The sequence below is a fragment of the Leptodactylus fuscus genome, chromosome 3 (assembly GCF_031893055.1).
Source record: "Leptodactylus fuscus isolate aLepFus1 chromosome 3, aLepFus1.hap2, whole genome shotgun sequence".
NCBI classification, from domain to species: domain Eukaryota; kingdom Metazoa; phylum Chordata; class Amphibia; order Anura; family Leptodactylidae; genus Leptodactylus; species Leptodactylus fuscus.
The window spans coordinates 153724034-153742388 of NC_134267.1; the positions used below are offsets into that span (position 1 = coordinate 153724034).

Sequence of the window (18355 nt, forward strand, 5' to 3'; positions counted from 1 at the left end):
ACCACTACACAGAGCACACCATATTAATGGGTATTCTGGATGTCAGACCCCCCCATAATGTTTCCACATCTTAAAGTTATTTCTCCTTCCAAGTGAAATACTAACCTCATGGTTTATTGCATTCAAATTGCTCCTTGGCATGGTGTCTGCATAGTGCCAGTTAATCTTGGCAGCTTGGCCATCTTTAGGAGGTAGTGCTTCAGCTACAATAACCTTATCATGAGGTAGAATCATTCCGCAGTCTCGGGCGACAGAAATTGCAGTTAACATGTTGTCTCCTATAAAACAGATCAGCATAAAGTACACAATTCAAGACCTGAGGATAAAAAAACAAAAAACAAAACCCTTTTATTCTGCACTTGCTTATGCCTCACCTGTGACCATGACCATACGGATATTGGCTTTGCGAAGGTCTTCAAGAACAGCTGGAGTTTCTGGTTTCAGTTTGTTTTGCATAATGATCAGACCCAAGAACGTCATGTTGTTTTCAATCGCATCTCTGCAATACAGTATCAGAAATGAAGTAGTCAAGTATATGTACATGTTACATAGGGGTCACTCTTAGACTCTCTTTGTCACATAGTACTTCCAAACCATGATAATCTGTTTTGCAATTTGGTCCCTGAGTGTTGCTTTTCAGGGACTGTAAATTCTACAAAGGAGGGGGTCTGACAGTTATAATGACATATGTAAGCATATTTTCTATGTGCACAGGATAGGTACTGTAACACTAAGTAGCCACAGACAGCATGGACAAAGCCCACAGAGAACATTACAAAACTTACATACGACATGTAGTCTACTAGGTTGGTGATATTCATTAAGCCTGTAAGGATGCAGCCAGTTGTGACTTTTAAAACGTAGCCACCACCAGCCATCAAATCTGACATACGTTATTCTATGTAGAGATAACTTTGGAAAGCTTCTACTGATCCGTGTGATTCTGAGACACATTATACTGGTAAATTTTAGTCAATAAGTTTTCAGGGTTTTTTTTTTTTTTTTTTTTTTTACACATTTTTTTATTCTTTTTAGGACGTTAGAAGGCTTATGAAGCAATTTTTCTAATTTTCGAGAATATTTCTTGAACCTAATTCAGTTCTGAATCAAATTTCTGGGTTTTAATATTAGAAATTCCCAATTTCAAAAACTGCAGTAGTCAAAAGAGCTAAAACCTAACATAAAAGAACCATGCATCACAAAACAAAATGTCACATTTTCAAACAATATACCCATGATGTCCATACCACACATCATGGGAAGAGGGAGAGCCGGATATTTTGTGACGCATGGTTAGGTTATGGCAGGTTTTAGTTACATGTATTATTTTGCCATCACTGAGTTACTATATGTCTATTATGTATTAGAGGGTTGGGGACAGACTCTGTATGATGGTGGCAGCCAGATTTTTCTTACTTGTATATGCTTTTGTTTTTAACAATTGTGTTTTTTTTTCCTTAGTAAATTTGTTTGCATTTTTCAGTTTGTCTGTTTGCCATAGAAATAAAGGTTTTCCCCTCAGTACTAAGGCTGCTTTTTGCAGCCAGTACAGAGGGATGCAGAGTATAAAAGTATTGATGTGTGCACGGTTATTAGAACACAAATTAACAGGCTGCGGATACAAGGACCGGTTCTGCGATTGGGCTGGTCACGAAAGGGTTAATTGAAAATCTGATATTAATAACATTGTAACAGAAATTTTAGTTAATGTAAAATGTTCTAAAATAGAAACACATTAACCAAGAAACATGCGGATATAATATAATGAAGACACAGAAAGGCTTCATACCTACTAATATTTTGTACTTTGTGCCATGCAATTTTGGACTCCAATTTTCTGTGTGCAAGTGCAATGACACGGTATCCCTGCTTTGTGTAGTCTTCTAAAACAACTGCAAAGTCAGAAGGTACTGCAAAATAAAATATTAAAATAGAACCAATTTAAGTAAACTATTACTATATTATCATCTAAAATAAAAGGCGAACCATTTCTAAATGTAACTGAAGTATAAAACTGGTATTAGCAGAAGAAATAAGTTTGTCCCACAAAGAAAAACCAGAAAGCTAAGGAGACCCTTCTGATAGGTGATAAATATTCTTTAAAGAGGACCTTTCACCACTTTTGGGTACATGCAGTGTTATATACTGCTGGAAAGCTGACAGTGCGCTGAATTCAGCGCACTGTCGGCTTTCCTGATCTGTGCCCGCTGTAAACAGCTTACGGTGCCGGTACCGTAGTGCTCTATGGTCAGAAGGGCGTTTCTGACCATTAGCCAGAGACGTCCTTCTGCCTCGCGGCGCCTATCGCGCTGTGCTGTGGAGCGGGGAGGAACGCCCCCTCCCTCTCCTGATAATGCTCGTCTATGGACGAGCTGTGTGAGCAGAGGGAGGGGGCGTTCCTCCCGGCTCCACAGCACAGCGCGATAGGCGCCGCGAGGCAGAAGGACGTTCCTGGCTAATGGTCAGAAACGCCCTTCTGACCATAGAGCACTACGGTACCGGCACCGTAAGCTCTTTACAGCGGGCACAGATCGGGAAAGCCAACAGTGCGCTGAATTCAGCGCACTGTCAGCTTTCCAGCAGTATATAACACTGCATGTGCCCAAAAGTGGTGAAAGGTCCTCTTTAATAAGGATATTCTATTCCTCTAGGCACTCAGACTTTTCTGTTACTAAGAATCTGGCACAACATTTGAAGACAGTGGAAAAGCTCCCAGTACCTACAATATAAATTGATCCATAGCCCCCCAATCACGAGAGGCCAAGAGTGTCTATTTGGCCTTACGACTGGCTGGTATTAGTCAGAGATTCAGTTTGTTTTTGGTGCATTGGATAGTGCAGGAGACTGCAATATTCTCTACAGATGCCTCTGTGAAGGTTATAATCATGTAATGTATGAAAACCTTTGTTATCGTTAAAAAACTGAATACTAGATTTAGTTGCTTATGCTTGAAACTGGAATAATGTTGTGTGATAAGATGGTGCCTACACTTAAGAATGAGATTCTTTTGTGTACCAATAAGAGCACATGCTTGGCTCGCTGCCAGAAAATATATGGAACTGTTTAAATTTCCTCTCTTTGTGTGATGAGATGTACTACAGCATTCAGGAACGAACACAGGACTTACACTGTTCTTATCTCTTTTCCTTGGTCTGCTGCTATTTTTAACCTCATGTTGTCTTAAATAAAATGTGTCAGTGCACATCCTTCTCGGCTGAGAGAGGAACTAATACCAACATTGTGAGTGGTGTAATTTCCTTATTGCTAGCACTCAGCCTTACTAATTAGGATGACGACAGTTGCCCAGGATTATTGGTCAACTGGCCATCAACACAGCCTCTGACCTTATCACTTCTAGTAGTCCATAGGTGATGAACGCTTATGTATAAGAGTTGCTATGCATTTAACCGAGTGGCGTTTAAGGTTTCTGTTGGGAAATGCCCCTCATGGAAACCTTACACATTACTGCTCTAGTGTGAAAGAAGCCTCAGTAAAGGATCACTGAAGATAAGTACATTCTGTGTGAAACGTCATTATTTTATTTAGCTTAGGCTGGGTTCACACCAGCACTTGTACTATGTTTGGGGATTCCGTTCCCCTCTCCACATGAAAAATGTGGAGAGATAAGCGCTACAAGAACACTTTTCTCTTCGCATTTTACACCCTTTTTGAGTGAAAACCAAACGGACCCCATTATAGTCTATAGGGTCCGTGGATAACTGCTTTTTTTAAGTGAATTAATTTTCCATTCAGGGATGCCCAAGTGGACCTCCCGAACACAGATGTGAACCTAGCCTGACTTGACTGTGATACATCTTTTTAGACTGTCTAAGACCACTTTCAAATTATGTATTTTATATCAATGTTTGGAAGCCAAAACCAGAAGTGGAACCTACAAAGAGAAAAAGAATAACGGAAACATTTGGCCCTTTTCTGTGGTTTGAATAGAGGAGAAAAAAAACCCACATTGATAATACTACTGACAATTATGATTGGCTTTCTCCTCTATCGTGGCACACTAGAGGAAATTGATATATTTCACTCAAAAAAAGAAAAAAATTGGTCTTCACCTGTTTCTGATCTGCAAAGGCTAGCTACTACTTCTGGGGCCCCTTTTACATAGGCATCCATGCGCTTTTCTCCTAATACTCTGGCAACTACCGCCATCCGCTGCAGAGCTGAGGAGAAGGGGAACTGTCGTACAATTCCAATTTCATAAGAGGTCTGCAGGTGAAACAGAAGTTAAATTGCACATTAACAGCACTGATACTTTAAAAAGTCATTACTCAAGTCAATAAAGCTAAAGCCTTAGTAAAGCCTTGTAATTCAATGACAGATACACTTTTCCCAGGCAATTTCATAATTAGAACATAGATTAACTTAAAGGAGTATTCTCATGAAATTAAGCAAATTTGTAGACAATTAATAGATCAAATTTTTTGAAAATATACATAATTAAAAATGTTGATGAGTTTAAAAGATTTTCTCTTATCACCTTAGTGGTGACAGTCTTTTGTTTTGATCGGCTGCCAATGGATACAGCCATGATTGCAGGAATTTTATAATGTCTGTTATTTGTCAGAAACCCAGCCATGATTTCCCTATTATGGCTGGGTTTTCAGGCAGAAACAGTGCACGCATTAGAAGATAAAACTGGCCACATTAAGTAAATCACGCCTGGGTTTCTGACATGTGCCAGACCACATCTGGCCACAGACCACATCTGCGTTCAGTAGGATTCGTGTGGAAACCACACGGACCTCATTATAGTCTAAGTCAGGGTTCCCAAACTCACGGCCTGCGGGCCAACTGCAGCCCTCGGGACAATAGTTTGCAGCCCCCGGTGGACACTGGGTGTTTAACTATGGCGGCCGCCCGGGAAGTTAAGCGGCCACCATAGCTGCCGGGTGTCTACTGTTTTACACAGTAGACATCCAGTGCTAATGCCTCCGGTCGGTGCCTGCACCGATCAGAGGTATTAACCCCTCCGACATCTCGGTCAGCATGGGCGCCGCCATTTTGCCGGTGATCATCATGTTCGCATGACAGCTGGGAGCCTTGTAAAGGCTCCCCAGTCTGTTTGCAGTGATTTTCTTTTGCAGGCTGCTCAGTGCAGCCTGCAAAAGAAATTATGATTTTTTGCAATGTATTGTAATGCACTGCATTAGTGATCAGACCCCCTGGGTTTCAAAACCCCTAGCTAAAGGAAAAAAAAAAATATTTAAAAACATTTTTAAAAAAGTATTAAAAATTCAAATCACCCCCTTTCCCTAGAACGCATATAAAAGTAGTTGAATACTGTGAAACACATACATGTTAGGTATCCCTGTGTCCGAAAACACCCGCTCTACAAATCTATAAAAATATTTTTCCTGTATGGTAAATGCTGTAACGGGGGGGGAGAAAATAAAAAAAAAAAGTCAAAAGTGACAAACCGCCACTTTTTCACTGTTTTGCCTCTGATAAAAATTTGAATATAAAATGATCAAAGCTAAAGCAATTCTCCAAAATGGTATAACTAAAAAGTACACCCGGTCCCGCAAAAAAAGACGCCCTATACATTCCCGTACACGGAAGTATAAAAAAGTTACGGGTGTCAGAATATGCCAACTTTAAAAACAAAAAAAAAAAAATGGCAGTTTTGGATTTTTGTTAAGGGGTTAAAACGTAAACAAAACCATATAAATTTGGAATCTCCGGGATGCCAATCTTAAAACATATCTACTGATATTGATAACAATGGAATGTTTTTGTAAGAGCTTTTCTTGTGGAAAACCAGATGCGGCCCAGCCTCACCCAGACTCTACTTCCAGCAGCCCCTGGGTAAATTGAGTTTGAGACCCCTGGTCCGCGTGGTTTCTAAGCTAACGGCTTTTTAATGCGTTCAGTATTCCATTCAGGGGGTCCCAAAGTGAACTCCCTAAATGGAAAACCGAACGCAGATGTGAACCGGGCCTTAGAAAATTCTTCCATTTGTGGTTCTTAATTGCTTTATTTGCAACAATGTTTAACTTTTAATTATCTAAGGCTAGGTTCACATATGCATTCTGGTTTCCGTTCAGGGAGTCCGCTTGGGGACACCCTGAACAGAAACCTAACCCACTTATTTATTTATTTATTTTTAAAAAGGAGGTTACCTTAACTCACGGACCCCATAGACTGTAATGAGTTCCAACCAAAAAGGGCAAAAAATGCGGAGAAGGGAACAGAATCCCCGAACGTAATACAAGTGCTGGTGTGAACCCAGCCTTAGGAAGAATTTATCCAGATAGAGGAGTAAACTAATCAAAGGCTTTTTTTTAAAGAACTGTTATAGTGTAGGAAACCTAACACATAAATTGTGTGGTTGCCATGCAGTCAAAGAACATTATTAATGTTTGGTTTTCTCCCCATGCTGAATGTTTTTACCATTAAGTCACCGATCTCCCACTCATGCCTGTGGTTTTTACCATGTCCACATGATAATGCTGCTTTTAACAAGACATAAACCTCACAAACACATAGCAGGAAGATTTGCACATAACCGGACAACCATGAACATTGTACAAAATACCCATTAGGACAACTCATGTCTATATGTCTATTAGGCTGGAGTTCCACATTCAAGGGGGTTTTTTTTATTGCTGATATTGAAACCAAAATCAGGGGAGGCTTGAATAAAAGAGAGTCAAGTAATTCTATATACTTTATACCCCTTTATAAACCATACTTGGCTTTGGCCTCACAAACAACCCCAGATAGACCCATATAAAATCTAAAATCTTAACACAGAAACCAATCTTAAGTATATGGACTCCCATCTCCCCCCCCCCCCCCAGAACCCTCCTCTAAGAATCACATGGATAGCAGATTTGTACCACCAGCTTCCATACTGGCACAGTTGAGCCATCCCCATATAATAGACACTGCTAAGAAAGATGCAGATTGGCTGCATCTTCCTTAGCAAAGTCAGCAGCTTCCGGAGGAGGACCTGCTTATCACCTGAGGGCTGCATTTGGGAACTGAATTGGGGTGTCTCTAATAACACACCCCAATGAATGTTTAAGGACAGTTTACACTTAGTCTGTAGATCAACTTGTATGTGGTCAATGAAATTACTGCAGAACTGTCCAGTGTTTTATCAGCACTTTGGATAACGAAACCTACAGCTGGAATACTTCAAGGGTTCAGACATAAGAAATGAAAAGAAAGCTTATTAACATCCTGTTTTTTTATGTGACAACTGCAAACTAACACTAGAAAAAAAGAATAATGTCTATTCTTTTAAGCATCTAAACAATAAAAACAAAAAAATAAAGGCACATTTAGGTTTAGGGTCACAGCACTATTTTGGGGGTTAAAACCTTATATGCCACCATTTTTACTACTTTTTAGTAAAAGAGGGGGGGGGAAAGTAACACCACTGCCACCTACAGGTTAAGATTAGCATTGTTAGTTTAATAAAAATAAATATTTTCACTCCTTTATGAAAAACCTTACTTTAAAATAAAATAGAAAAACAATGAGATTAGGAAAATAGCAAGGCTTCAAGGAATTCAAAATATCTTTTATATTGGTCACTTAAGGACAAAGTCCAGTTTGGGCCATTTCGCTTTCTTTCACTATAGTAACAAATAAAATAAAATAAAAAAAGTGGGGTATTTGGTGGATATCCGTTTTCCATGGTCTATCGCAGGAACGGAAAACCAGTAAGTCTTGACAAATGGACCCAACCAATTGTCTTTGGGGTCCATACGATTACAGATATCGGCAGACGAAAAAGTCATGCCTGTAAGATTATATTTTAGTTTGGAATTTCTTCTAGACTTTAAAATGAAGACCTCTGGGTCACTGGGGTGAACGTAACACTATATACTTTATTAACCTATTCTACTCCCTATTAGTAGTAATTAGGCTCTAAAGTTCTCCCTGATGCATTAACCAAGCACCGTCAGGGAGAGCCTATATGCTACCAAGACCACAATTCTAGCTATAGAAAAATATATCACTAACGCTGAACTGTAAGGTCAGCCTCTCTGACAGTGTGCCGAATTCAACGCAGTGTCAGCTTTCCAGCGGTATATAACACAGGTATATAAACCGAGGACGTGAAAGGTTCACTTTAACTTTTATTGTATACAATTTCAAATATGGCTATATTCACTGGAATACCCCTTTAGGTACCAGGTGACTAATCTTTTGTTCTGAGGGCTGCTTTCTTGGTTTATATTTCAAAATTTATCACTTGACAAGCTGACTTTTAGATGGCATTATTATAGCCATCATGTAATGTTTTGCATATATTTTCCAACTTTTTTTCAAGGGACTATGTGACAGAATCTGCAATTTCATAATTTATTTTCTTGGGGGGGGGGTCATCATTTTTATGATGTACATAGTGCAGTAAAAAATTGCAATAACTGAAGTTCAATATGATTATGGCCATGTCAAATTTATAATCAGCATTCTCTCCAGCAGCAGGAGCCAGGAGTATAATACAACTAGGGCTTGGCAGTAATAGGCCAAGCATCACTTCTATAGCACTGTACTATCATGGTGTCTTTCACACACAACTACCATACACATATCATTATGATAGACACCATGATAGTACTTAAGGGTTAACTATACATGCAGTGTGACGTACTGTGGTAGTAGTGTGCATCACAGGAAGGGGTTACAGACAACTGAATGACAGACAAACTTAGTGTTGGGGCTACCATAGACTCTGATGTCATGTGGCGATCTGCTGTGTGATATTCACTGCTAAAACAGTCTGGTTTTTGCCATGGGTTTCATCCCTACAGATAGAGCAGTTTTCAGCCTTTGTATTGCAAAGATCAAAAACTAACAAGGAATTGGCAGCAATAATTAACATTCAGCAGGATTACATTATGTTCTAATACAGAAAACAACTGTATAAGTAAAAGTATCAAAATGTATTTACCTGTAATTCAAACAGTTCCTGAAAATGAAAAAACAAAAGAAAACTGTAATACCAAACCATGATAATAAATAACACTGTGTGCATGCCTAATAAGCAGGTTTCAGGAAGAAATCTGCAAAGTAATCCAAAGCAACAGAAAATTTTCAGGGTTGAAGCAGAGATCATGTGAAATAACCTTGAAGAAACACTAATTACTCCTCTCCCTTTGCCCTACTTTGTCTCATGATACATTTGCAACTGGAAAACATATAAATGGGGCACTATGATGTACTGCCCCAACTGCTGTCCTTTGCACCTAGGCACAAATGTATGACACAAAAATTATTTTAATTGAAAGTAGCTTTAAATAGTCACAAAAACTGATATGCAAATATTTTACCCCACAAATGTGGTATATGGGATATCATTAATCCCCTTTTGTATGTAGTGTGAAACTTTGTGCAGGGCTATAATGATTAGAAATACAGATGAGCGAGTACTATTCGAAACTCCCGTTTCTAACAGCACGCATCCATAGGAATGAATGGAAGCGGCCAGCACGCAGACTTTGCCGGCGGCCAGCTGCTTAACCCCCTGCGTGTCGGCTGCATCCATTCATTCCTATGGGTGCATGCTATTCGAAACGGGAGTTTCAAATAGTACTTGCTCATCTCTAATTATAAAGCTTTAGTAACAAGAGAAATACCAGTACCATTTCTTCGCTGTCGGCAGGCTTGGGCTCAGTGGCAGGTTGTTTAGGAGGTTTAACAACTGTTGGCATTATTTGGTTATGAAGAGCAGTCTCTTCTTCTGTGGCTTCCTCCAGAATCTGAAATATAGGTTTTAAGTAATTTTATTAAAAAAAAGGGAACGTTTATTTCTTTTATAATGCTCTACAAAACAATCACACCTCCTAACTGTGCATACAATGTGATCTGCAGAAATACAAGTCTTAGGATCTACTACACTTTCAAAAAGTCATCTTAAAACAAAAAAAAAAAAAAAAAAAAAAAAACCTTAAAAGGATCTTTCAACATAAAAAGTGCATTAAAAAAGAAAAAAAAAAACTTTTTTTTTTTTTTTCTTCACTATCAATTAGCTTTAGGTACATAGGAAAAAAAGGCATCATGTTACTCCCATTAAGACATACAAACAAAAAAAAGTGAAAAGTGAATAGAATTCCGAACTTTTTGAAGTATTATATTTGTAGGTAACAGTGAAAAAATTGAAACATCACTTACCCATCCTATGGCTTCAAACATTTTTAAGTCAAGGGGGTCACCTGAAATCACCCCATCAATTTTTGTGAGCGAGTGACATGTTGCCATACAGGCAACAAACTGAGACTTAACCAAGCTCTCACTGCAAGCTTTTTCCTCTGTCAAAAGGAACCTGAAAATAGGAAAAAAAAAAAAGGTTTTAAATAAAAACAAGTGGTAAGCAAATTCTAAACAGACTAAAAGCAGTCACAACCATCTATTGCATCTAATAATACAAATGATCATATACAGTGGGTGAAATAAGTATTAAATACACCACCAATTTTCTAAGTAAATATATTTCTCAGGGCTAGTTCACACGTAAAGACCGCCTGGCTTATTTTGCTCCTGAAAAAAAAACTGCTTCCTAATTAGTAAGGGGTTTTCTTGAGACGTTTTTTTGGACCAGTTTTTGGTAAAAAAAAAAAAAAAAAAAAAAAAACTGCTTCAGAAAACGCCAGGTGGTTTTCCCCTCCCCTAAAGTGAATAGACTGTATATATATTAAAAAAAAAAAAAAAAAAAAAAAAAAAAAAAAAAAAAAAGCTAGGCATTTTCGGTCACTGTTTTTTGCAAAAAAAAAAAACGCTAGGCGTTTTTCGCCTCCCATTCGCTTCTATTGCTGTCCTCAGGCGGAATCCGCCTGAAAAAAGGTCAGGTTGCTTCTGTTTTCTGCTAGAAAAAAAGCTAGCAGTCTCCATAAACCACCATTGTATGGAGGCAGATTTTGAGGCGAAATCTGCTGTCAAAATCTGCTTCATTGCCCCCGTGCGAACTAGCCCTAATGTTGTTGCGGTCATGAAATTCTCGCCAGATGTTGCTAACAACCAATCCAATCCACACAGAAATCAAATCATAGATGTCCATAAATTAAGTTATGTGTAATAATGAGAAATGATACAGGGAAAAAGTATTGAACACATGAAGAGAGAGGTGTGCAAAAATCCATGGAAAGCCCTGACACTGGCTAAAATCTGCATTACATTGCATTACACTTAGTTATCTTTTAATTTTATTTTATTTTTTTGTTTACAGAGAAGTCAGGAAAGCCAAGCTGTGGTTCAATAAAGACAATGAAGTCTTCCATGTTACTTACTGAGCATTTGTCACTCTTTGTATTCCCCAAAGGTCCAAACCATCTTCAGTAAGAGTGCCAGTCTAAAAGACAGAAAAATGATTAAATTCCAGATCACAGTTCTACTAGCTTTTTTGGGTAGAGAAAAGAAAATGTTATTTTAATAAATTAAAGCAACATATTTCTCGTGACACACAATGAGACATATTTATTAAAGGGACACGCTAACCAAAAGTAAACTTTTCCTTGTACTCCATTATGGTATTTCATGTGTCAGCCTCTGTCCTCTTATTTTATTTGTTGTTTCTTTACCTATATAGCCGCAATGTGAATCAGACTACAATGACACACTCTCTACTGGAGAGTATAGAGCTAGGTGACTGTTCCACGGTGTCTCTACACAAGGGATAAACTCTTAAGAGCTACTGCTAAAGATTAGACAGCTCCTGTCAATGTTATAATGAACAAGATAACAGGGCAGCCTCAGTTTGTAAAGTGCTGCAGAATATGGTGTGGCTATATAAATAAAATGGATTATTATTGATCTAGTCTCCCTTTCAGCACTGGATAAGCACACCAAACAAAACACATGCCAATCTCCCACCACCACAATTAAATCTTCTAGTGTGGATCCTCTACTGATGCTCCAAGTCTTTGCCACATGACTACTCCAGCTGTACCCTGAGAACAGGCGGCAGGACTAAAGAGAGTCACATGATGAAGAGTGTGGCATCCACAGAGAAGACTAAGCAGTGCTATGAAAAGTTTAGAATTGAGGCCACAGGGCAGCAGCAGCTATATTATTAAGTATGCTTACCCACTGAAGTGAGGAAACTGCTGAAGTTTTTATTCCCACATAAGGGTGCATGCACACTACGTAACGCCGGGCGTGTATGAGAGCCGTACACGCCGGCGTTACAGCAGGGCTGCCGAACACTTCCCATTCACTTTAATGGGAGCGCTCGTAAACGCCGCTGTTACGAGCGCTCCCATTGAAGTGAATGGGAAGTGTTCGGCAGTCTGCCGTAATGCCGGCGTGTACGGCTCTCATACACGCCCGGCGTTACGTAGTGTGCATGCACCCTAACACCTTTAGGCTAAGGAACCACGGGATGATTAGCAGTGCTAAAGCGCTGCGGGAAAAACCGCGGTGGGAACGCATTGCGGTTCTTCCCACGGCGCTTCAAACAGAAAGTTTGCAAAGTTTTCCTCCGTGGACTGTTACCGTTATATCTACAGGAAATTTGCTGGCATTTCCGTAGATATAATTGACATGCTTCAATTTCCAAAACCAGCGTTTCCGGCCCGTGGGGCCCCAGCCTTAAGGTTTCTTATTCAGGCAAATATAGAGGGAAGGATAACAAGCAGAGGTGGTGCACACTGAAGATGGTAATATAATAATGTGATGTGGCATTGTAGGACTGGTAGCAAATCAGAGAAGAAATAAAGGGAACCTAAAAATAACTTGAACTCTTTTTAGAAGCATAGAAGAGGTTGTACTGCAAAAGGTAAGCAGCGTATGCATAAAAGAAGTGTATAGTGTGACATTCAGTCAGGTGGGGGTGCAGGCATAGAAAGTCTGGAGATCATCTTCATTGATAATGTGGTAAAATTCTGGTTCAATTTACGCCAAACAACTGACATATATGCCTTACACACATTTCTTAATTGCCTAGTTTGTTCTATTAAGCCGGGTTCAGATCGGGGTTTTTGGAGCGGATTTTAACACGGAATTTGCGTCAAAATCCACCTCAAAAAAACGCCTCCCACTGACTTCAATAAGCGGGTCTTTTCCACTCGCGGAAAAAAAGAAGCGACCTGCTCTTTCTTGACGACAGCTTCCACATCGCGACAATCGCTCCGACTAGGCCCATTCATTTGGGCCTAATCCGGAGCGGAATGCCGCGACTGTCGGAATCCCTGACAGTCGCGGCTAACAACGAGAGGCGTGTTTTGCACTGGATTCTGTGGCGGCTTCCTGCGTCAAAATCAAAGGGTCCAAAAACCTACTGTCTGAACCTGGCTTTAGACGGTATAGTAAACAAGGCTATGTTTACATCTACGTTAGAAACGGAATCATAGATATACTTTTTTTTTTTTTTTTTTTTTTAAACACACCCCAAAAATTATTCAAAAAGGGACCACAACAGGTGATCTGAAACACTCATTTACCCCACAAAACCCTTTAGAGAGTGGAGCACAAAAGTTGAGACATGTTCCCTTTAAAGGGGCTCTATCAGCAAAATCATGCTGCTAGAGCCCCACATATGCGTGTATAGCCTTTAAAAAGGCTATTCAGGCACTGTAAAAGTTAAATTAAACTACCCCCCCGTTTTAAAATAATAACTTAAAAAAGAATGTTCTCTACTTACGGAACGTGCACCCTGGGCGGGCATTCAGGGTGTGTCTTCATCTTCTTCCCCGCCTCTTCTTCCTCCGATGTCTTCGGGTCCCGTCCTCCTCCGGCGCTTGCTCGCGGACACTGATAAAAAAAAAAATAGCCCGGGCGCATGCGCAGTAGCCGTAGTAGAAGCCGCGTGCTACTGCGCATGCGCCCGGGCTATTTTTTTTTTTTATCAGTGTCCGCGAGCAAGCGCCGGAGGAGGACGGGACCCGAAGACATCGGAGGAAGAAGAGGCGGGAAGAAGAAGACGGCGCACCCTGAATGCCCGCCCAGGGTGCACGTTCCGTAAGTAGAGCACATTCTTTTTTAAGTTATTATTTTAAAACGGGGGGGGGTAGTTTAATTTAACTTTTACAGTGCCTGAATAGCCTTTTTAAAGGCTATGCACGCATATGTGGGGCTCTAGCAGCATGATTTTGCGGATAGAGCCCCTTTAAGTCAACATAGTGCTGTTCTGTGCAAAGAAAAATAAAGTAGTGAAAAGAGGAGGACACACATTGCAGACAAAAAATGCGTTTTACAGTCCCAGCAAAATGAATGAGTGTTTTTGTGGCCTTGCTTCTGCTGCATTTTGTTTTCTGCAGCGTTTAGCTATGTATATTAACCTTGTCAAAGCATATGAGGTTTAACTGTCCACAAATGTTTATCCTCTGAGGACTGATACAGAAGATGCCAAGTTTCCTCAGACGTCTTTGTGCATACACAATCCCAGCAGTCAAGGCAGCAGGAAGAGCAGGAGGTACTGTGATGGTTATAATGTCAAGTGATTCGATGATAATAGTGCTGGCTGGAACCTAGGCAAACAAGAGATACACAAAAAAGCCATTAGTCTAAAGCAGAAAATTAGGAAAAGAGGGTTAAAAAGTCACAAAAAGATTTGCACCTTTTTAGAAATACTATTTACAACAGTGTACAGGAACCCAATTCCAGCAACCCCTACAAGACATAACAGGAACAGATAGGCATCTCTATAAAGCTTGAAGTCCGTTGGCTTTGGATAGAGAATGGAACGAATAAGCTGTCCTTTAGATGTGCTGAATCCTGAGAATACAAGAGAACATTAAGCCTTTATTCAAAGAAAAAACATGACAAATCTGATGGTAAAATACAGAATAAAAGCATAAACTTCCTAAGAAGTAGAAAGCCAACACCCACTCTTTAACCCCTTCTTGCCAAAGCCATTTTTCAATTTTCGTTTTTGAATCCCACCTTCCAAACCCCATAACTTTTTTTTATTTTTCCTCCGTTCACAGAGCAATATCAGGGCTTAATGTTTGCAGGACAGACTGTACTTCATAATGGTACCTTTTATTACTCTGTACAATGTACTGGGAAGCTTGAAAAGAAAATTAAAAAAAATAAAAATAAAAAAATTGTGAATGGGGAAGGGATGGAGGAATTGGAGAAAGTGCACGGGCTTAGTTTTCACTGTGCAGCCAAAATGACATGTCACATGTATTCTGTGTTTTGCTTTTATTCTAGGGATACCAAGTTTATAGTGTTTTATTCATACTTTTTATATTTATGTGTATGGGGATGCAAAGGCAGCCTTTTTTTTGCGGGTTTCATGTGTACTTTTTAGTTTTACCATTTTGGGGAAAGTCTATTGCTTTGATAACTTTTTATTCAAAATATTTATCAGAGGAAAAACTGTGAAAAAACATCAGTCTGGCATTTTTGCCCCCTTACTACAGCGTTCACCGTACAGAAAAAAAATATTTATTTTTTTCGACGTTTTTAGACTGGGTGTTTTCAGACGCAGGGATACCTGACGTGTATGTATTTCACTGTAGTTTTTTTTAGCTTTATATGTATACTTTGGAAAGGTGTGTGTGTGTGGGGGGGGTGATTAAAATTTAAATTCTTTTAAAACTTTTTTCCCCAGGTACTGTAATTATTAGACCCCTAGGGGTCTTGCACATCAGGGGGTCTGATCACTAAAGCAATGCATTACAATGCAGTGCAAAAGACTGTCATACAAATGAATGCCCGACAAACCCGGGAACTTTCCAGCTGTCAAGGCAACGGATAACCAGCCCCGAATCTCGCTCTGGGTACCAAAATCCTCCCTAAAATAGCGGTGCCCATGTACCACTTCGAAAATGACACTGATTATGGGTATTCATGCTGGGTCTTTGCTGTATAATATAGAAAAGACCCGCCAGCTATGGTGGCCACCTTATTTAAATACTCAACATCTGCTGGCAGATGTCAGGATAGGGTTAAAGATATTGTGCCACAAATGAAACCTGTCTTCTAAAAAACTAGTGATCAGGGGAACAGGAGCCCAAAAAGTTTCTCTCAATGCTCATGCCATTGGAGCGTTGTCCACGCATATACACCAGTGCTTAATTCACATTATCAGCATTCAGGCAAACCTTCAGGATGCCATTCTTCCAAATACTTGGGGTTTGTGAGCTACAAGTAGGATATAACTCCTTTAAAGGGGTTGTCCCGTCACAAGGATCCTATCTATAATGCTTATTAATGTGAATGTAAGACTTTTCCTAAATACACTGCTTCAGCAAAACTGCTTTGTTTGGCCACTATCTCACTTTATTAATTTTTTTGTGGCCACAGCCCTGACCTAGCTGCTCCAGAGTCAAGTGATGTATCAGCCTGCTCTGAGGGGGGAGGGAGGAGGGGCTAAGTGCACAGGAGCGAGCCTGGAGGGGGGGGGTAGTTTACCCTTTGGGGGACAGGTGAAGCCAGCAACATCGCTATGCTTCTGCCCTGCATGAAGACAGCAGCGGCAGAAGCGATGCTGTTCCGCTCCGCTCCGGGGTCACATATGCAAAGTCAAGCGGCGAGATGCCGCCGGCCCTGCGTGCAAGCTCATACACCAGTCTAACCTTCACAATGCGAATACAGACCCGCAGGGTGTCGGGTCTGTATTCGCATTGTGAAGCCTAGACTGGTGTATGAGCGCGCACGCAGGGCCAGCGGCATCTCGCCGCTTGGCTTTGCATATGTGACCCCGCCCACCAATGACGAAACAAAGCCGGAAGACAGAGGATTTTAGAGGAACGAAGACGGGTGAGTATGCGACGTGGGACAACCTCTTTAATGAAGCATATAGAAAATATATACCTGTCCGGACAATTATGGCTTTGACAGATTCTCCAGCATAAAATCTGGTTTGGATGACATTGGTCCCACAAAATAAAGTGTGACGCTTGTGAACTTCAGTGTTATAGATCTCATCATCCACCCCTCTGGAATTTGTGGATGGATCTGGCAAGTTTGTCTTTGTTACTGGTACACTTTCACCTAAAGGAAATTATGGACAAATTATGGATTAGCATCAACGCACTTGCAGCTACTAAGATCCTTTTAAATCCGCCCATGTGCCCCATTACCTGTTAACATGCTTTCATTCACAATGCAAGTTCCACTAATCAGGACGGCATCACAAGGCATAATGGTCCCATTAGGTGGGATTACCATAACGTCTCCGGGCACAAGGTCAGTAGACATGATTTCTTCAACCTCTGAATGAGAGTTATATTACATACAAAACAGTGAGTATCAAGAAGATTTTGATATCAATTAGTCTGCAGTGAAACTAAAGGCAGTTTGTTGATCTAGTTTATGCGATTACAACAATCTATGGTAGGCCCATCTTATGTTAAAGGGATTCTACCATTAAACTACCTTTTTTTGTAATGAACACATTGGAATAGCCTTAAGAAAGGCTATTCGTCTCCTACCTTTAGTCGTGGTCTCTGCCACGCCGTTCCGTAGAAATACCGGTTTTAACCGGTATGTAAATGAGCTCTCCGCAGCAATGAGGGCAGGCCCCAGCGCTGAAACCCCGTTGAGCGTGTCCCCATTGATGCCCAGAGCTCTTTCCTGCGCCGACTCCTTCTTCTGCAGCAACTCCGCCTCTTCTGGCTTCGGCCTCGGCCGGCTCCTGTATTGAACTGCAAGAGTGGCTACCCAAAAATGGCTGCTGGCCGGCTCCTGTATTGAACTGCAAGAGTAGCTACCCAAAAATGGCCGGCGGCCATTTTTGGGTAGCCGCTCTTGCTGTTCAATACAGGAGCCGGCGGCCATTTTGGGGTGGCCTCTCCATGCTCCTGTATAGAACTACAAGAACAAGAGAAGCCAGAAGAGGCGGAGTTGCTGCAGAAGAAGGAGGCGACGCAGGAAAGAGCTCTCGGGCAGTAATGGGGATGTGCTCATCGGCCTTTCAGCGCTGGGGCCCGCCCTCATTGCTGCGGAAAGCTCATTTGCATACCGGTTAAAACCGGTATTTCTACGGAACGGCACGGCGGAGACCACGTCTAAAGGTAGGAGACGAATAGCCTAAATAGTAGTTTAATGGTAGAATCCCTTTAAATGGTGTCAACACTAAGCACTGCCCGATGCTACTGTTTTGTTTTTGTTTCGTTTGAGCCATGTTCTATCAAATAAAGCTTTGTAAACCTTGCATGCATTCTAAGGCCTGGTACACATCTACATTTAGTATTCTGTTCGGGGAGTCCGCCTGGGGAGTTGGGGAGTCCCCCCCCCACTTCCCCCTATTGGAAATCTAATCGCATTAGAAAGCTGTTAGCTAAGAACCCACACTATCCCTATAGACTATAACGGGGTCTGTGTGGTTGCCACAAAAAACATGCGGAGAGAAAAGTACTGCAAGCAGAACTTCTCTCCGCATGTTTCGTACAGACACCGAGTGGAAACCACAAGGACTCCATTATAGTCTACGCGG

At 40.8% G+C, this 18355-nt stretch overlaps 1 protein-coding gene across 1 annotated transcript in view; it reads right to left on the reverse strand.

Moving 5' to 3' along the window:
* The window catches only part of ATP13A3 (ATPase 13A3), a 96276-nt gene that overhangs the window by 21918 nt on the left and 56003 nt on the right, over nucleotides 1-18355 (reverse strand). The window contains exons 10-21 of the mRNA XM_075268560.1: nucleotides 17001-17132; nucleotides 16732-16911; nucleotides 14525-14682; nucleotides 14247-14435; nucleotides 11259-11320; nucleotides 10147-10297; nucleotides 9618-9734; nucleotides 8927-8944; nucleotides 4071-4224; nucleotides 1790-1910; nucleotides 375-499; nucleotides 106-278 (exon numbers count right to left, since the gene is read on the reverse strand). Coding sequence (XP_075124661.1) covers nucleotides 106-278; nucleotides 375-499; nucleotides 1790-1910; nucleotides 4071-4224; nucleotides 8927-8944; nucleotides 9618-9734; nucleotides 10147-10297; nucleotides 11259-11320; nucleotides 14247-14435; nucleotides 14525-14682; nucleotides 16732-16911; nucleotides 17001-17132 — 1580 coding nt within the window. The remainder of the gene's footprint in view (nucleotides 1-105; nucleotides 279-374; nucleotides 500-1789; nucleotides 1911-4070; nucleotides 4225-8926; nucleotides 8945-9617; nucleotides 9735-10146; nucleotides 10298-11258; nucleotides 11321-14246; nucleotides 14436-14524; nucleotides 14683-16731; nucleotides 16912-17000; nucleotides 17133-18355) is intronic.